We start from the raw sequence: 20,639 nt of genomic DNA, 5'->3' as shown, positions 1-20,639 counted from the left end.
GAGGTTCTGTTAAATGGACTGATCTGTCATTATGACTTAACACATCCAGCCGCTCGCCGCAGGAGTTTGTAATTATAAAACATGTAATAAGAAAGTCTATGAAAGTATAAGGACGAAAAGTGCAATTAGGTGTGGGGGTTCGTTGAGAGGGTTGGGGGGGATGGGTGGTATATTGTCCTGCAGTGAATAAGAGGAGGCTGAGGGAGGAGATATGTAAATTGATGGTGTATCGGGACACGGGAACTTTCACACATTCCTTTTCATCTTCTTCCCTCTCTCTGCTCTCCACTGCTCCCTAGCCATCCCCTGTATATCCACGTGTCCTGGAGGAGACCTAACTATCACGGAGGGGGTGGTGGAGGTGCCGAGGGATGCTCCATAAGTCATGGATCCCAGTAATCTAAGATAGTTTGAGCTTCAGCCCTTCTTTCTGTGATATTTTGTTTCCACTGCAGAATACTGGGGGTAATGAGTCTATTGAGACAGCTAATATGGATGCTATATTTGAGTATTTTTGGAGTGTGGACGTGTTGGGATGCTACTGTGGGAAATATGATGTGTAATGGGCTAGTTATGCACTTTCATGGTCTTGATCTGTGCTGTCTGGGTTCTGGGTCTGCTCTCAAGGTTCAACCAGGCCATTGCAGTGCTGTGCAGTGCTGTGCAGTGCTGTGCAGTGCTGTGCAGTGCTGTGCAGTGCTGTGCCGTGTTTACATACAAAAAGGAACCTCGTACAGAGGAGTTGCTCTCCCACTGCTATCCACTGCAACTGATTAAAGCTACCTTGCCGCTGGTGTCTGCAAAAACTCTCTCGATTCTCTGTCTTCCATTTTGCACAGGGCATAATAGAAGTACAGGAAGCTTCGTTATTGTCCCCTTTTCCATCTTAGATCTTATTACAAACTTTAGTTTATCCTGATTTGCCTAGTTACTGTTCCTTAAAATGTATCTTATAAATTGTTGTTTTTAACAAGCTTGTAGTGTTAATGTTTGCCATTTAAGCAAAAACAATGTTTTCTGTCATTCTATTTATGTTGCATTATTTTTCCCTTTACAAAGGACATTTGTATGTTTAGATGGTTGTGACACTCTTCCTTAACGAGACACTTTAGATAAATGCAGATTGTTACAAGATTAAAGGAGTACGTTACTACTGGCGAAACCTACTGTAGCACAGAGGAAAAGGCAATCACAAAGGAGGAGAAAAGTTGCTCAAGCACAAACTGCATAAATTGGGACGGGAAACATAAACGCAAGAACAATGAAGACAAACATCCTTCTAAAAAGCAGCTTAATCTTGGCCGTCCAGACCAGTGTTTTCCAGCAAGATGACCCAAATTGAATCATTACATTTCACAACGGTTTTCCTCAGGAACAGAAGAAAAAGAGAATGGACTCCTCGCTTTGTTTTGTGCCACGAGTTCAATGATTGGATTGTAAATAAATTAAAAGACAAAGAGGCCATGGATCTGAGGGAGGATGGTGCAGGTCTTCCTTCCTACCAACGGCGTTGGTAGGAAGGAAGCCATTCTGTTTGCTCTCACACCCTCCACACATCTTTATCTCTGTCTGCCTGAGACAAGATGGCACCGGGCCAGGGCCTAATGGACTTTTGGATAAGGGAGACAACAATACAGATGTAGGATCTTAATTTGCTACTGCAGGAAAATAATCCAGCAGCAACGGAAAATGTAAAATATTATGTGGATTATAATTCATTGACATTTTTGTAGGGGTTAATTGTTTTTGTTAGGGCAAATCAAGTCTGACATTTCAAAGTGGAAATTAAAAACTTTTAAGCCTTTTTAAAACTCAAATACACTACAAATTTGCATATTCTACTCTGCAGGAACATTCCCAGCAACAAAATAGTGATCAAATTAAGATCCTACATCTGTACTGTACATCGCAGTTTACTCCAAACACTCTTCAACTTGACGTAAATGCCGTTGGGTTCTTAAACAGAAGTTGTAGTTAATTTTAATTGTATGATTTTCAGGTGTTGCCATTCCAATCTGAATAGTGTTTGGCACAAGCTGCACATCTGTAAATGATCTATTCTTCCATGATCTAAAGTGGAGTGTTGTCTGCAGGGTTCCTTCCAAATTCTTCCAGCCGGTTATTTTATTTTTTAAGAGAGACAGGACTGAACTACAACTTCCGTTTAAGAACAAAACAAAACTCAACAGCGTTTGGAGTAAACTGTTTCTGTTGCAAATCTCTTTTCAAATGACAAAACTTTTTGCAACGGAATTGGCGTAATGAATACACAACAGGAGGCTGACGACCGGAGACTCTTTTTGAGATTCACCTGCTATTGTCACATCCTGCCCATGTTGTCGAGATCACGATCCCTCCTGTCAGGAAAGGAAGTCAAACCTATGCAGCGGGCAAAACTTGTCACCACACCAGATAACAAAGAAAGAAAAAGAAAAAGAAAGAGAGAAAGAAAGAGAGAAAGAAAGAAAGAAAGAGAGAGAGAGAGAGAGAGAGAGAGAGAGAGAGAAAGAGAGAGAGAGAGAGAGAGAGAGAGAGAGAGAGAGAGAGAGAGAGAGAGAGAGAGAGAGAGAGAGAGAGAGAGAGAGAGAGAGAGAGACTCAGGCTACTGTGTTCAAAGTAGCTCTGCCCATATGTCCACTGCAGAATGTCTCAATCATCCATCATTTATCGTGTTTGTCCTCAAACTATCTGTGCTGAAAACAGAGAGAACAGCCCTACAGTACCAAGAGCCTATAATTGCAAATGACAAGTGTGATGCAGGTCTGTAGGATCCACTGGTGTGAGCCTATTTAAAGGTAATGACTCAACCGTGGTGAGCTGTACTGGTGAGCTCTGCAGGAGGGGGAGAGGATGGAGCAGTGGCATGTAGTCATGGATGCCAAGGGAAGCCATTCTTCCCCAAAACATTTAGCAATTAAATACATTTAAAAAGCATCCAATTATTTATCTTTCTTCTCTCTGTGTTTCATCATTTTCCTTCAATTCCCTAAAGGCTGAATGTATCTCACAGGAGAAAGCATCCGAGCGAGCGAAACAGCACCCCTCTGTCTCTGTACTGTATGTGTAGACCATCTATCTGATGCTGTGAGATCAAGAAGAGTATGACATTGTTGCCGCACGTGGAATTGAATGCAAGGGAAGCCATCGAGCATTTGGCCTTCCTTGATAAAAAAGTATAAAATAATAGCCAATCAGCGTTGAGTTAAACTGAGTGAGCTCAACTGTGAATGGTCCTGGCGCACCAAAATAAAGTGTCAAGGGAAGCCAGCTTGGATTTGGCTTCTCTCTAATCACATCACATCGAGACCCAAACGTTGTTGACTGAAACAACTTGAATTGTTGCATCTCGTTGTGTTGTTTTCTTCCGGTGGCTAGCTAGCTAAAATTGTCCCTTTCCTAAATTAGCCATGGATGGAGATAGGGATTTTGACTTTTTTACTAAATTCTCTGTACTGGCCAATGATTATAACGGTGATTCTGATTCAACCATTAATTCATACATTGTGTCCCCGGTCTGAGAGGATGGAAGTTCAACATGTAGCTAGATGTAGAAGGCTAATGTTAACTAGCTAATGTTGCTCATGAAAGGAAGTTAGGCTAGCGATCAAGCATTTTAGCCAGGTAGCCTAGGACAACAAAAAATAAATGCTTGTACTGTATGACAGAGTGATAGACCTTTTAGGCAACGTGAAAGAGAGGAGGATGGCATTGACGTTTCTCTACAAGTAACAGGGTGTGTCAACATGTTGTTCTACTAGCACGAACGCACACACACACACACACACACACGCACGCACACACACACAGAAATAGAAATCAGAACCATGGACATCAACATCATATATAGCTTACGTTGATTGGACTAAATCGTTTTTGGTATCTTTTAATTGTCACTGTATTAGACTAAGCAGGGGAGATTTGATGATGTTGAAATGGTGCTGGAATAGTGGAGGCAGCTCCTGTTTTCTTTGAGTTGTGTGGTAACTCCCTGTGGTTCTAAATCAATAGTTGTTTAGTGGTCCGAAAATGTCGGAAACATTACCTTGCTTGACCATGCTGTAGGTCATGTAACTGTTTGTTACACGCAATATGCTTTATGGACTTCTGCCCCATTTAACAAACTTCTATATTTAACAAGGCCTAAGTCATACAACCAAAAGTTCCTAATAAACGATACGGGCTCTGTATCCCTCCCTTGGCATTGTTTTGTTTTGTTCAGCGGCAGTCTAATATTTTGATATTAAATCTGCAGTGGCGAGACAATGACACATGGCGTTTCAGGAACCCCCTTTGAGGAACTAGCAGCGATGCGATTTCAACCGACTCGTGCCAAATCGTGTGCGTTCAATATTTTAATTATGTCACTCTTGCAACTTCTCAGTTGTTTAAGTAAAAAAAGGAAAACATAATGGGTTCATGCAGTGGTTAAACTCTACTTCCTTTTTCAAATCAATAGCCAAATCCTCTTAGGTAAAACTCATAGTTCCTCTGCTGTTTGGCTCAGATTATGTCAGATTATGTGCTCCTGTTCTTTGTGGGGTATTAAAGAGACAGTCAATTTATTTTTTTACCCTTAATGTAAATTATCTAAAAACGCGTAAACTCATAAGACTGCTGCCTTAAGTCATTGAACACTTGTCACTTTAATAATGTTTACGTACTGTTTTACCCACTTTAGATGTATATACTGTATTCTAGTCATGGCTGATCCTATACAACTACTGTTTTCCACTTCATATGTATATACTGTATTCTAGTCATGGCTCATCCTATATAACTACTGCTGTACACCTTTGTCTATTCATACTGTCCATACTGTCTATACACACCATTATATACATATGTACAGTGTATTTAAATTGTTGACTCTGACGTTGCATGTTCTGATATTTCTTAATTTCTTTCTTTACATGTTTTGGATTATGTGTATATTGTGTTGTATTGCTCGGTAGTATTACACTGTTGGAGCTAGAAACACAAGCATATCACTGCGCCTGCGATAACATCTGCTGGTAGTCTCCTGGGTATTTCATCTGAATCTCTACCCAGCATGCACCACACTGTAGTTGGTAGTCTCCTGGGTATTTCATCTGAATCTCTACCCAGCATGCACCACACTGTAGCTGGTAGTCTCCTGGGTCTGAATCTCTACCCAGCATGCACCATACTGTAGCTGGTAGTCTCCTGGGTCTGAATCTCTACCCAGCATGCACCACACTGTAGCTGGTAGTCTCCTGGGTCTGAATCTCTACCCAGCATGCACCATACTGTAGCTGGTAGTCTCCTGGGTCTGAATCTCTACCCAGCATGCACCATACAGGTAGTCTCTTGGGTCTTTCATCTGAATCCATCCATTGTTTCTGCATGTTTCAAAAGACAGTACATACTGTTGAAACAACTGAGCAGGATTTCATTATGGATACATTTATTTATTTTTTTAAATAATGGAAAATGTTTATATCATTTTATGCCAGAACCTATTAGCAAAGGCATTTTAGTTCTAGCCCAGTGATCTGTCCTGGACTGTTTCTCCAACATCTGTTTCTAATTATTCTGGGTTCTGTTATCAGATATCCGTCTTTGGAAATTGCTTCACCAATTTGCATATGGTTGGTGATAGACTATTAATTGTTTTTTATTTTTCCTGGGGAAACAAAGAGAAGTAATGACAACTCAAGGCTAATTAAAGCTACAATCCTTAGTTCAAACAATATTTTTTTTTACCCTACCTCTGTTTTGGTAAAAAGATGAGGGATGGGCCTGAAATCTTTTTACCACTTTCAAAATCAAATCAAATCAAAGTTTATTTGTCACGTGCGCCAAATACAACAGGTGTAGACCTTACAGTAAAATGCTTACTTCCAGGCTCTAACCAATAGTGCAAGAAAGGTATTAGGTGAACAATAGGTAAGTAAAGAAATAAAGACAATAGTAAAAAGACAGTGAAAAACAGTAGCGAGGCTATAAAAGTAGCGAGGCTACATACAGACACCAGTTAGTCAGGCTGATTGAGGTAGTATGTACATGTAGATATGGTTAAAGTGACTATGCATATATGATGAACAGAGAGTAGCAGTAGCGTAAAGAGTGGTTGGCGGGTGGTGGGTGGCAGGACACAATGCAGATAGCCTGGTTAGTCAATGTACGGGAGCACTGGTTGGTCGGGCCAATTGAGGTAGTATGTACATATGTATATGAATGTATTGAATGAATGCATCTGTTACCCCAGGAAATCTTAAGTCTTATTACATACAGCCGGGAGGAACTATTGGATATAAGAACAACGTCAACATACCAACATTATGACCAGGAATACGACTTTCCCGAAGCGGATCCTCTCTTTGGTCCACCACCCAGGACAATGGATCGGATCCCAGCAGGCGACCCAAAACAATGGCGCCACAGAAGGGGCAGATGGAGCGGTCTTCAGTCAGGCTCCGTAGACGGGCACATCGCCCACCGCTCCCGGGTATACTACTCACCAATGTCCAGTCTCTTGACAAGATTGTAACATTCTCTGTTTCACGGAAACATGGCTCACTCAGGATACGTTATCAGAGTCGGTACAGCCACCTGGTTTCTTCACGCATCGAGCCGACAGAAACAAACATCTCTCTGGTAAGAAGAAGGGCGGGGGTGTATGCCTTATGATTAACGAGTCGTGGTGTTATCATAATAACATACAGGAACTCAAGTCCTTTTGTTCACCTGACCTACAATTCCTTACAATCAAATGCCGACCGCATTATCTACCAAGAGAATTCTCTTCGATTATAATCATAGTTGTGTATATCCCCCCCAAGCAGACACTTTGACGGCCCTGAAAGAACTTCATTGGACTCTATGTAAACTGGAAACAACATATCAAGAGGCTGCATTTATTGTCTCCGAGGAATTTAACAAGGCTAACCTGAAAACAAGGCTCCCTAAATTATATCAGCATATCAAATGCGCGACCCGGATAGGCAAAATTCTGGATCATTGTTACTCTAACTTCCGCGACGCATACAAAGCCCTCCCTCACCCTCCTTTCGGCAAATCTGACCACGACTCCATTTTGTTGCTCCCAGCCTATAGACAGAAACTTAAACAGGAAACGCCCATGCTCAGGTCTGATTCCACACTTGAAGATTGCTTCAATCACGTGGACTGGGATATGCTCCAGATAGCCTCAGACAACAACATTGATATATACGCTGATTCGGTGAGCGAGTTTATTAGTAAGTGCATTGGTGATGTTGTACCCACGGTGACTAATTAAACCTTCCCCAACCAGAAACCGTGGATTGATGGCAGCATTCATGCAAAACTGAAAGCGCGAACCACTGCTTTTAATCAGGGCAAGGTGACCGGAAACATGACCGAATACAAACAGTGTAGCTATTCCCTCCGCAAGGCAATCAAACAAGCTAAGCGTCAGTATAGAGACAAAGTAGAGTTTCAATTCAACGGCTCAGACCCGAGAGGTATGTGGCAGGGTCTACAGTCAATCACGGACTACAAAAAGAAAACCAGCCCTGTCGCAGACCCCGATGTCTTGCTCCCAGACAAACTAAACAACTTCTTTGCTCGCTTTGAGAACAATACAGTGCCACCGACAAGGCCCGCTACCAAAACCTGTGGGCTCTCCTTCACCGCAGCCAACATGAGTAAAACATTTAAACATGTTAACCCTCGCAAGGCTGCCGGCCCAGACAGCATCCCTAGCCGCGTCCTCAGAGCATGCGCAGACCAGCTGGCTGGTGTGTTTACGGACATATTCAATCAATCCCTATCCCAGTCTGCTGTTCCCACATGCTTCAAGAGGGCAACCACTGTTCCTGTTCCCAAGAAAGCTAAGGTAACTGAGCTAAACGACTATCGCCCCGTAGCACTCACTTCCATCAGAATGAAGTGCTTTGAGAGACTAGTCAAGACCCTGGGTCTCGACCCCGCCCTGTGCATCTGGGTCCTGGCCTTTCTGACGGGACGACCCCAGGTGGTGAGGGTACGAAACAATATCTCCACCCCGCTGATCCTCAACACTGGGGCCCCACAAGGGTGCGTTCTCAGCCCTCTCCTGTTCTCCCTGTTCACCCATGACTGCGTGGCCATGCACGCCTCTAACTCAATCATCAAGTTTGCAGGTGACACTACAGTAGTGGGCTTGATTACCAACAATGACGAAACGGCCTACAGGGAGGAGGTGAGGTCAGGAAAATAACCTCTCACTCAACATCAACAAAACAGAGGAGATGATCGTGGACTTCAGAAAACAGCAGAGGGCGCACCCCCATATCCACATTGATGGGACAGTAGTGGAGAAGGTGGAAAGTTTTAAGTTCCTCTGCGTACACACCACAGACAAACTGAAATGGTCCACCCACACAGACAGTGTGGTGAAGAAGGTGCAACAGCGCCTCTTCAACCTCAGGAGGCTGAAGCAATTTGGCTTGTCACAAAAAACACTCACAAACTTTTACAGATGCACAATCGAGAGCATCCTGGCCGGCTGTATCATTGCCTGGTACGGCAACTGCTCCGCCCACAACAGTAAGGCTCTCCAGAGGGTAGTGAGGTCTGCACAACAAACTACCTGCCCTCCAGGACACCTACACTACCCGATGTCACAGCAAGGCCAAAAAGATCATCAAGGACAACAACCACCCGAGCCACTGCCTGTTCACCCCGCTATCATCCAGAAGGCGAGGTCAGTACAGGTGCATCATCACACAATGCAAATAGTCCGGGTAGCCATTTGATTTCCTGTTCAGGAGTCTTATGGCTTAGGGGTAGAAACTGTTGAGAAGCCTTTTTGTCCTAGACTTGGCACTATGGTACCGCTTGCCATGCGGTAGTAGAGAGAACAGTCTATAACTGGGGAGGCTGGGGTCTTTGGCAATTTTTAGGGCCTTCCTCTGACACCACCTGGTTTAGATGTCCTGGATGGCAGGCAGCTTAGCCCAAACTACCCTCTGTAGTGCCTTGCGGTTGGAGTCCGAGCATCTGCCGTACCAGGCAGTGATGCAACCAGTCAGGATGCTCTCGATGTTGCAGCTGTAGAACCTTTTGAGGATCTGAGGACCCATGACAAATCTTTTTAGTTTCCTGAGGGGGAATAGGCTTTATCGTGCCCTCTTCACGACTGTCTTGGTGTGTTTGGACCATTCTAGTTTGTTGTTGATGTGGACGCCAAGGAACTTGAAGCTCTCAACCTGCTCCACTACAGCCCCGTCGATTAGAATGGGGGCGTGCTTGGTCTTCCTTTTCCTGTAGTCCACAATCATCTCCTTAGTCTTGGTTACGTTGAACGATAGGTTGTTATTCTGGCACGACCCAGCCAGGTCTCTGACCTCCTCCCTATAGGCTGTCTCGTCGTTGTCGGTGATCAGGCCTACCACTGTTGTGTCATCTGCAAACTTAATGATGGTGTTGGAGTTGTGCCTGGCCATGCAGTCGTTGGTGAACAGGGAGTACAGGAGGGGACTGAGCACGCACCCCTGGGCGCTCCAGTGTTGAGGATCAGCGTGGCGGATGTGTTGCTACCTACCCTCACCACCTGGGGGCGACCCGTCAGGAAGTCCAGGATCCAGTTGCAAGGGGGATGTTTAGTCCCAGGATCCTTAGCTTAGTGATGAGCTTTGAGGGCACTATGGTGTTGAACGCTGAGCTGTAGACAATGAATAGCATTCTCACATAAGTGTTCCTTTTGTCCAGGTGGGAAAGGGCAGTGTGGAGTGCAATAGAGATTGCATCATCTGTGGATCTGTTTGGGCGGAATGCAAATTGGAGTGGGTCTCAGGTTTCTGGGATAATGGTGTTGATGTGAGCCGTTACCAGCCTTTCAAAGCACTTCATGGCTACGGACGTTAGTGCTACGGGTCTGTAGTCATTTAGGCAGGTTGTCTTAGTGTTCTCGGGCACAGGGACTATGGTGGTCTGCTTGAAACATGTTGGTATTACAGACTCAATCAGGGACATGTTGAAAATGTCAGTGAAGACACCTGCCAGTTGGTCAGCACATGCCCGGAGCACATGTCCTGGTAATCCGTCTGGCCCCGCAGCCTTGTGTATTTTGACTTTGTATTTTGGTCTTACTCACGTCGGCTATGGAGTGCATGATCACAGAGTCATCCGGAACAGCTGATGCTCTCATGCATGCCTCAGTGTTGCTTGCCTCGAAGCAAGCAGAGAAGTGATTTAGCTCGTCTGGTAGGCTCGTGTCACTGGGCAGCTCGCGACTGTGCTTCCCTTTGTAGTCTGTAATAGTTTGCAAGCCCTGCCACATAAGACGAGCGTCGGAGCCGGTGGAGTTTGATTCAATCTTGTCCCTGTATTGACGCTTTACCTGTTTGATGGTTCGTCGCAGGGCATAGCAGGATTATTTGTAAGCTTCCGGGTTAGAGTCCCGCACCTTGAAAGCGGCAGCTCTACCCTTTAGCTCAGTGCGAATGTTGCCTGTAATCCATGGCTTCTGGTTGGGGTATGTACCTACAGTCCTCGATGCACTTATTGATAAAGCCAGTGACTGATGTGGTGTGCTCCTCAATGCCATCGGAAGAATCCCGGAACATGTTCCAGTCTGTGATAGCAGAACAGTCCTGTAGTTTAGCATCTGCTTCATCTGACCACTTTTTTATAGACCGAGTGACTGGTGCTTCCTGCTTTAATTTTTGCTTGTAAGCAGGAATCAGGAGGATAGAGTTGTAGTAGGATTTACCATATGGAGGGCGAGGGAGAGCTTTGTACGCGTCTCTGTGTGTGGAGTACAGGTGATCTAGAATTTTTTTCCCTCTGGTTGTACATTTAACATGTTGATAGAAATTTGGTAGAACTTATTTAAGTTTCCCTACATTGAAGTCTTCGGCCACCAGGAGCGCCTTCTCTGGGTGAGTGGTTTCCTGTTTGCTTATTTCCTTATACAGCTGACTGAGTGCGGTCTTAGTGCCAGCATCTGTCTGTGGTGGTAAATAAACAGCCACGAAAAGTATAGCTGAAAACTCTCTTGGCAAGTAGTGTGGCCTGCAATTTATCACAATATTCTCTACTTCAGGCGAGCAAAATCTAGAGACTTCCTTAGATTTCGTGCACCAGCTGTTGTTCATAGACAGAGCAATGGATGCAAGGACTGAACATCCATGATATCAAAATTATAGTTTTGAAGCTATACCGTGTTCGTTTACTTTGAACTTTTTAACAAACACTGGAGGAAAACAAGTTTGGGTTCTGATGAGGTACAACAGTTGAACTAAGCTCATAAGGCATAAGTTATATTCTTCAAAAATCAATGGGTATATATAGTATCATTCATTTATAAGTCCAAAATGGATGTAGCAACTGCAGATTCTAGCTTTAATGAAGGTGGAAAACAAACGGCGGAGAAGAAGTTGTCACACACGGCACCGGTCTGTCAAGCGCACATGCGACGGGTGGGTATGCCACCTGTGTGCCAACTGGTGCCCACCACTGTGATAGAGGTGCTGTTGGGAAAGACTATCTTCACTGAGCCCAAAGATCAACCATAGTGCAGAATCATCCGAGTAAAAACTCACTGTGGTTTTATCACAAAATGCTTCCTGATTCCTTGAAAACAAACAAATGCATGGATGGAGAGAGAGCGAGAGGGGGAGAGAGTGGGGGAGCGTGAGGCATCTGAACAGATGCAGAGAGAGCCTGGAGAGGGAGCTGGAAGGCGGCGAGGGACTTTTAGAGAGGAAGCTCTGTCAGTGCAAACAGAAGGTTGGGGAGTGGGAGGGAGCGAGAGGGAGAGTGAGAGAGCGAAAGAGAGAGAGAGAGAGAGTTTAAGAGGAGGCTGAGGAGCAGAGGGAGGAGTGATGTTAATTGATTGTGTATCGGGACACGGGAACTTTCACACATTCCTTTTCATCTTCTTCCCTCTCTCCTCTCCTCTCCTCTCTCTACTGCTCCCTAGCCATCCCCTGTGTATCCACATGTCCTGGGGGAGACCTAACTATCACGAGAGGGTGGTGGAGGTGCAGAGGGATGCTCCGTCAGTCATGGATCCCAGTAATCTAAGATAGTTTGAGCGTCAGCCCTTTTTTCTGTAATAATTTGAGAGAGAGAGAGAGAGAGAGAGAGAGAGAGAGAGAGAGAGAGAGAGAGAGAGAGAGAGAGAGAGAGAGACATGTTTCCCATGCCAATAAAGCCCTGGAATTGAATTGAGAAAGAAAGGTATTGTTGGTATCTCAGGTAGCCTTGGTCTGTCTCAGGTGACCTTGGTCTGTCTCAGGTGACCTTGGTCTCTCTCAGGTGACCTTGGTCTCTCTCAGGTGACCTTGGTCTTCCTCAGGTAGCCTTGGTTTGTCTCCGGTAGCCTTGTTCTTCCTCAGGAAGCCTTGGTCTGTCTCAGGTAGCCTTGGTCTGTCTCAGGTAGCCTTGGTCTTCCTCAGTTAGCCTTGGTCTTTCTCAGGTAGCCTTCGTCTGTCTCAGGTAGCCTTGTTCTGTCTCAGGTAGCCTTGGTCTGTCTCAGGTAGCCTTGGTCTGTCTCAGGAAGCCTTGGTCTGTCTCAGGTAGCCTTGGTCTTCCTCAGGTAGCCTTGGTCTGTGACAGGTAGCCTTGGTCTTCCTCAGTTAGCCTTGGTCTGTCTCAGGTAGCCTTGGTCTTCCTCAGGTAGCCTTGGTCTGTCTCAGGTAGCCTTGGTCTTCCTCGGGTAGCCTTGGTCTGTCTCAGGTAGTCTTAGTCTTCCTCAGGTAGTCTTAGTCCTCCTCAGGTAGCCTTTGTCTCTCTCAGGTAGCCTTGGTCTGTGACAGATAGCCTTGGTCTTCCTCAGGTAGTCTTAGTCTTCCTCAGGTAGCCTTTGTCTCTCTCAGGTAGCCTTGGTCTGTCTCAGGTAGCCTTGGACTTCCTCAGGTAGCCTTGGTCTGTCTCAGGTAGCCTTGGTCTGTGACAGATAGCCTTGGTCTTCCTCAGGTAGTCTTAGTCTTCCTCAGGTAGCCTTTGTCTCTCTCAGGAAGCCTTGGTCTGTCTCGGGTAGCCTTGGTCTTCCTCAGGTAGCCTTGGTCTGTCTCAGGTAGCCTTGGTCTTCCTCAGGTAGCCTTGGTCTGTCTCAGGTAGCCTTGGTCTTCCTCATGTAGCCTTGGTCTGTGACAGGTAGCCTTGGTCTTCCTCAGGTAGCCTTGGTCTGTCTCAGGTAGCCTTGGTCTTCCTCAGGTAGCCTTGGTCTGTCTCAGGTAGCCTTGGTCTTCCTCAGGTAGCCTTGGTCTGTGACAGGTAGCCTTGGTCTTCCTCAGGTAGCCTTGGTCTGTGACTGACCTGGTCTTCCTCAGGTGGTCTGACCTTCTACTGACCTGGGATGGTATCCATAACGCATCAAAAAAGGTCTTAGGAATCTTGTTAAAACCTGTTTTAAGAGTAAAAAAACTCCCAGTTCAGAGTAGGATTTAGGATGATGTGAAGATACTGCACAGACAAACTCTGAGCCAGGAGTAAAATCAACTCATTAAAGTTTATCTCAGCTGGTGTTCATGACAGTTTGAGGTACGGCAAAGGAAAGATAGTGATGACACTTATTGACATTGTTGTAAATTGGGGAATAACCAATCCTGATGAGGCATGACCAGACTGTGAACTCTATAGCACTCTTCAGACAACCTCAGTGAATGTGACTGTACATCAAATGTGGACATTTCCACATGACATAATCAATTTGCCTACTCTTAATTATTGTCTAATACTGTATGTTGGCATGCATAAACATTTTTTTTTAACCAATTCTGATGGTTGTAAAAAGCGGAATTTTGACAACAATTACCATTATATCAACACACTCGTCACTCCTGTTTAACAACCCTAAATCTCTTTGGCACAGTAGGCATTACAGTAGGCTGTCACGACTTCCGCCGAAGTTGGCTCCCCTGCCTGTTCGGGCGGTGCTCGGAGGTCGTCGTCACCGTCCTACTAGCCGCCACTGATCCCTTTTTCGTTTGTCTGTTTGTTGTGTCTTATTAGTTTCACCTGTGTTTCTGTTGTTTTCGGTTAATGAGCTTCCCTATATTTTAGTAGGTAGGCCCGCCCTTGTTTTGTGCGGGATTGTCTTTATGTTACGTGTGTGTGTTTTAGGTAAAGGTGTATTATTTTTTCGATTTACTTGGCACCCTGTGTTTTGGATGATCAAGTTGTTCTCTGCGCCCTGTATGTTTGGGCTTATCATTTTTTGTGTGCAATAGTAAAAGGAATATTTTTCCCAAGTGGATCGCTCTCTGCGTCTGATTCCTTCACCCACCTAGTCTCGCGTGACATAGGCATCGAGTCACTTGCCGATAATGTTGCATACAACGTTTTAAAGGTCTCTGATTTTCATCGAACGCAATCAAAGTTAACATAAGCCCTAGATTCCTTCAGTTGCTCAACTTTTAAGTATTTAGGAATATCATATTGAAATATGCCTCCTGTGAAATCATTGTCAAAGTGCAAGAGATACTGTTGCATGTAGATCGAGATTATTTATGGATTGATTATATTGACATATCAAAATATGTCATGAGGTCTCCTAAATATCTGTCGACTTGGTGTGACTCTTATGACTAAAGAGGTTTCATGCATAGCTTTTATTTGACCTATAAGAGTAGGAGTAAAACGTCTCTATTCTCAGCACTTACGACCCATTTTCTACTCTGAGACGGTTGGTGGATACGTGCCTGGTCCGCCTCAGGTATCCTGACCTGAAAACACAACGTAGAAAAAGCAGTTGCTTTGCACCCACATTGTGTAAATACCTAACCGTAACTCTAACCTTAACGCTAACCCTAACCCTAACCCTAACCCTAACCGTAACTCTAACCTTAACGCTAACCCTAACCCTAACCCTAACGTTAATCCTAACCCTAACCCTAACCGTAACTCTAACCTTAACGTTAACCCTAACGTTAATCCTAACCTTAACCGTAGCTCTAAGTTTAACGTTAACCCTAACGTTAATCCTAACCTTAACCGTAACTCTAACCTTAACGCTAACCCTAACGCTAACCCTAACGTTAATCCTAACCCTAACCCTAACCCTAACGTTAATCCTAACCCTAACCCTAACCTTAACCGTAACTCTAACCTTAACGCTAACCCTAACCTTAACCGTAACTCTAGCCTTAACGCTAACCCTAACCCTAACCTTAACCGTAACTCTAACCTTAACGCTAACCCTAACCCTAACCTTAACCGCAACTCTAACCTTAACGCTAACCCTAACGTTAATCCTAACCCTAACCTTAACCGTAACTCTAACCTTAACGCTAACCCTAACGTTAATCCTAACCCTAACCTTAACCGTAACTCTAACCTTAACGCTAACCCTAAAGTTAATCCTAACCCTAACCTTAACCGTAACTCTAACCTTAACGCTAACCCTAACGTTAATCCTAACCTTAGCCGTAACTCTAACCCTAACGTTAATCCTAACGTTAATCCTAACCCTTGATTCCAGTAATTCTCATTGTTAACCTTTGGAACCCTCTACTTTATACACGCCTATAACAGATGTGTACATAATGTCAACATACTTGTTTGAATAGTCCACTCATGCAGTCGCTGTGAGTTCCTCACTTTGTGACTCTCTACCAGTTGTGTGCTGCCACAGAATCATTTGAGATAGCCCAGACATGAAGAACAAAGCACAAGCATTAACCACCATTTTAGAGAGTTGAAACCCTAAATATGAGCCCCTTCTAATTAACTTAAACTGATTGAGAGAAAATACCACTTTAGGTATGTGTGAGGACTTTAATCATGAAGCAAGATGAAGTGTGAGCCTCCTCTTGGAAAACATGCCCTTCAGTGTTTCAGTCTTTTGAAGTCTGCTAGAGAACATGAGCTGAACAAGCCACAAAGAAGTCTGAGTCAGAAATAGCACCCTTCCTTATATAGTGGACTACTTTTGACCAGAGCCCTATGGCATTTGAGACACACATAGCTCTAGCCTGTTCTCCCAAGTCTTCTGTCTGATATTCGCCACCATGGTAGTTCTTATAAATGTTTAAAAAATGTGTAATTAAATAAGGATCTCCTCATTTAAGCTGAGTGTGAAGCTCTAAATCCTCTACAATGTTAGCGCTTGAAATAATTAGCGCTTGAAATAATTTACAGTAATCACAACCAGTTAGCAATCTAAAACATGTGCCGTAAAGGGGGGAGTTCGGCGATTTGCAAATTAAATTGCTAGTGTGTTAGACTTGATTTTGATCTACAGTATTTATTAATCCCAAACTTGAGATTTATTTGGTTTGTTGTACCTTTAATGTCATGTACTTTTCCCCTATGTATTCTGTCCACAATGTAGACCCTGTCATCGGTGTAATCTACAGTATCATGTGTTTGAAATTGCGCAAGGAAGGGCATTTGTGTTAATTAAGCATTAAACACTATGTATGCTCACGGCACGGTAATTACAGCTCAGCTTCGAGGCCATCACCTGCTTTTAAATGATGATGCGAAAATAAAAACGCTATACAACCAATGACAACAAACATATTTCACGTAAAGGACATTAGGCTACCCCAGCGCACCCCAGGGGAACGGATGAACGGCTTTAATTTCACGATTACGGATCTAGTGAGTAGTGCAGTCATATTTCCGAGAAAAGACAATGATGTGATTAGGATTCACCGGGTACCCGGTGTTTGACGACAATGCCTTTCAATAATTATCAGGGCCCTTCTAATTGCCATGGCTCCAGGCAGGCTGCACTCGCTCCATACGAAAAGACGTATCTCACTGCTTTTCCTCTCATCATGCGCCACCACTAAACCACGACCTGACTTCTACCCTTCATCTCCTCCTGTTCCCTCTCTCTTTTTTTCTATGTTTCTACTAGTCTATTAATAGTTGTTTTTCTTGGAATCGCATCAATACGGCGAGGTCTTTGTGGTACCTGCTTGTTTTTTACACTTCCGTGCTCTCCTCAGAAAATGGTTTGGTAATCAATAGGAATGTCGGCATTTCTTCCCTGCCCTTGCGCAATAGATGTTTGACATTATAAGGGATAAGAACAAGCATATAAACATTTTAAAGGACTTAAAGTGTTCATAAAAGGAAATGTTTTGCACGTCGCTTTGTTACATTTTTTAATGATGTCATGTGATGAAGTAGATCAACTTTCACTGGACACTTTCAAGGACATTTCTCATATGTGGAGGAAATTATACAATATAAATGTTCAGAAGGATCCCGCCCCATTCTTGACAAAACCTTCCTATTTAGATCATCCATTATTATATCATTAGTTTTAAATGGATTTTGGGTTATTGCAGATAATATCATCATCAACCGTGTATTCCATTATAATAGCCTTCTCTCAAAAACAAAGAAACACCCATCAAGTGTTGAGAAAAGAGGGCACAAGAGACAGGGAGGAGATAAGAGACATTTGAAGGGGTAAAAAAATGTCATAAAAGCATATTTGAACAAGGAGACAAATCTTATTAGCTCACATCTGTCTTGCATGTGACAACCATAAAATAGAATAGAATACAAAAAAAAATAATATAATTGCTTTTATTTTTCCCAGAGGGAAACGTCAGTACATGCAGAAAGATATTGCGCCATTGTGTTTCTGTTGAATTTTGTTGAGTACATAAATCCAAAAATGTGCATTCTGATCCCATAAAACTCCTTGCAGGCTATGATTGACTAGTAACCTCAACAACCACTGTGTATGCTTGTGGTCAGATGTCATCTTAACTTCCAAGCCAGTAGAACTGATTGACCCAACATCATTTTCCTGGAAGCAAATCTGTAAGACCCTGTGATATAATGGGGCGACAGGTAGCCTAGTGGTTAGACTGTTGGACTTGTAACCGAAAGGTAAAAATCTGTCGTTTTGCCCCTGAATTGAAAATAAGAATTTGTTCTTAACTGACTTGCCTAGTTAAATAAAGGTAAAATAGTAAATAAAAAAATATCTATATCTGTTTCTATATCTGTTTCTAATCATAGAAATAGAATTACAAGAAAGGGCGTAGCCCATCAGAACACAGTAGTTTGACCCTCATGAATACACTCAGTAGTTTTATGTCTGTGTTTTAACTTTTCTCTCAGGTGAAGTACGGGCGTTTTGCCTTTGTGTGGGATGCGGCGGTGCTGGAGTATATGGCCATCAACGATGAGGACTGCTCCTTCTACACTGTGGGGAGCAATGCACCAGATCGGGGCTACGGCTTCGCCATGCAGCACGGCAGTCCATACAGGGACATCTTCTCCCAGAGGTACAGAATTAAGCAGGGGCGCAACTTTGGTTTTAGACGTGGGGGGGGACATCATATACAGCTCTGGAAAAAATTAAGAGACCACTGCAAAATTATCAGTTTCTCTGGATTTACTATTTATAGGTATGTGTTTGGGTAAAATTAACATTTTTGTTTTATCCTATAAACTACTGACAACATTTCTCCCAAATTCCAAATAAAAATATTGTCATTTAGAGCATTTATTTGCAGAAAATGACAACTGGTCAAAACAACACAAAATGTGCAGTGTTGTCAGACCTCGAATAATGCAAAGAATATAAGTTCATATTCATTTTTAAACAACACAATACGAATAACAATATTTGGTGGAATAACTTTGATTTTCAATCACAGCTTTCATGCGTCTTTGCATGCTCTCCACCAGTCTTTCACATTGATGTTGGGTGACTTTATACCACTCCTGGTGCAAAAATTCAAACAGCTCGGCTTTGTTTGATGGCTTGTGACCATCCATCTTCCTCTTGATCACATTCCAGAGGTTTTCAATGGGGTTCAGGTCTGGACATTGGGCTGGACATGACAGGGTTTTGATCTGGTGGTCCTCCATCCACACCTTGATTGACCTGGCTGTGTGGCATGGAGCATTGTCCTGCTGGAAAAACCAATCCTCAGAGTTGGGGAACATTGTCAGAGCAGAAAGAAGCAAGTTTTCTTCCAGGACAGCCTTGTACGTGGCTTGATTCATGTGTCCTTCACAAAGACAAATCTGTCTGATTCCAGCCTTGCTGAAGTACCCCCAGATCATCACTGATCCTCCACCAAATTTCACAGTCAGTAGTTTCTGGACTAAAACAAAAATGTTAATTTTACCAAAACACATACCTATAAATAGTAAAACCAGAGAAACTGATAATTTTGTAGTGGTCTCTTAATTTTTTCCAGAGCTGTATATATATATAGATATATATTTTATTTTTATCCAGACGGATAAACACTCCAAACAGCCTACCCGACCGCTCGGCAACAATGTTGCCGGCTTTTGTATCACATTCACATGTTAAAACTGGAGGGGGACAAAAATGCAATTTCAGAATGTGGGGGGGCATGTCCCCCCCATCCCCAGTTAAAGTTATGCACCTGGTATGAAGCATTACAAAAAGTAATAATAGTCAAGTGTTAACGCACTGTTCTGTGATAAGTCTGCAAGAAGCATGCAATACAAGGTGCATACATGCATAAATACACACACACACACACACACACATTATTCTATCCTTGTGGGGACCTAAAATACTTCTTTTTTTTAAATCCTATTTTCCCTAACCCCTAACCCTAAACCTTAACCCTTATCATAACCTTAACCCTAACTCTAACCTTTACCCTAATTCTAACCGTAACCCTAATTGTGTCCCTAACCCTAAACCAATGGTCATTTTAGCATGTAAATCTTGGTGGGGCAAAAAAAAGTATAATTGTGGGATGCATGCCAGCAAAGCCATTACACAAAACAATACATTAGTTGCACTCTAATGGTGACAAACGATGCCCACAACTGTTAGGGCCTATATAAAGCTGTCCCTGTAAGAACCGATGCTGGAGTAGAGAGGCAGGTATGGAGATTGAACATTTAATATTGCCACAGACATGGAACAGGACAGGAACAGCGTCAGAACCGGGTAGCACAAAGACATACGACAATTAATGCAAAAGTGGAGAACAGAGCTGGGGAACAGAGAACAGAGCTGGGGAACAGAGCAGGGGAACAGAGAACAGAGCTGGGGAACAGAGCAGGGGAACAGAGCTGGGGAACAGAGCTGGGGAACAGAGCTGGGGAACAGAGCTGGGGGACAGAGCTGAGGGACAGAGCAGGGGAACAGAGCTGGGGAACAGAGCTGGGGAACAGAGCTGGGGGACAGAGCTGGGGGACAGAGCTGGGGGACAGAGCTGGGGAACAGAGCAGGGGAACAGAGCTGGGGAACAGAGCTGGGGAACAGAGCAGGGGAACAGAGCTGGGGAACAGAGCTGGGGAACAGAGCAGGGGAACAGAGCTGGGGAACAGAGCTGGGGGACAGAGCTGGGGAACAGAGCTGGGGAACAGAGCAGGGGAACAGAGCTGGGGAACAGAGCTGGGGGACAGAGCTGGGGGACAGAGCTGGGGGACAGAGCTGGGGAACAGAGCAGGGGAACAGAGCTGGGGGACAGAGCTGGGGGACAGAGCAGGGGAACAGAGCAGGTGAACAGAGCAGGGGAACAGAGCTGGGGAACAGAGCTGGGGAACAGAGAACAGAGCTGGGGAACAGAGCTGGGGAACAGAGAACAGAGCTGGGGGACAGAGCTGGGGAACAGAGAACAGAGCTGGGGAACAGAGCTGGGGAACAGAGCTGGGGAAAAGAGCTGGGGAACAGAGCAGGGGAACAGAGCTGGGGAACAGAGCAGGGGAAAAGAGCTGGGGAACAGAGCAGGGGA

The 20,639-nt window shown here is 44.1% G+C and overlaps 1 protein-coding gene across 1 annotated transcript in view; it reads left to right on the top strand.

Moving 5' to 3' along the window:
- Window positions 1-20,639, top strand: part of LOC120050303 (glutamate receptor ionotropic, delta-2) — a 513,655-nt gene that overhangs the window by 460,577 nt on the left and 32,439 nt on the right. The window contains exon 7 of the mRNA XM_038996885.1: window positions 18,025-18,191. Within this exon, the coding sequence (XP_038852813.1) occupies window positions 18,025-18,191 (167 nt within the window). The remainder of the gene's footprint in view (window positions 1-18,024; window positions 18,192-20,639) is intronic.

The sequence above is a fragment of the Salvelinus namaycush genome, chromosome 1 (assembly GCF_016432855.1).
Source record: "Salvelinus namaycush isolate Seneca chromosome 1, SaNama_1.0, whole genome shotgun sequence".
NCBI classification, from domain to species: domain Eukaryota; kingdom Metazoa; phylum Chordata; class Actinopteri; order Salmoniformes; family Salmonidae; genus Salvelinus; species Salvelinus namaycush.
Note: the sequence above shows the minus strand (reverse complement) of the source record. Positions and strands in the feature narration are given on the sequence as shown.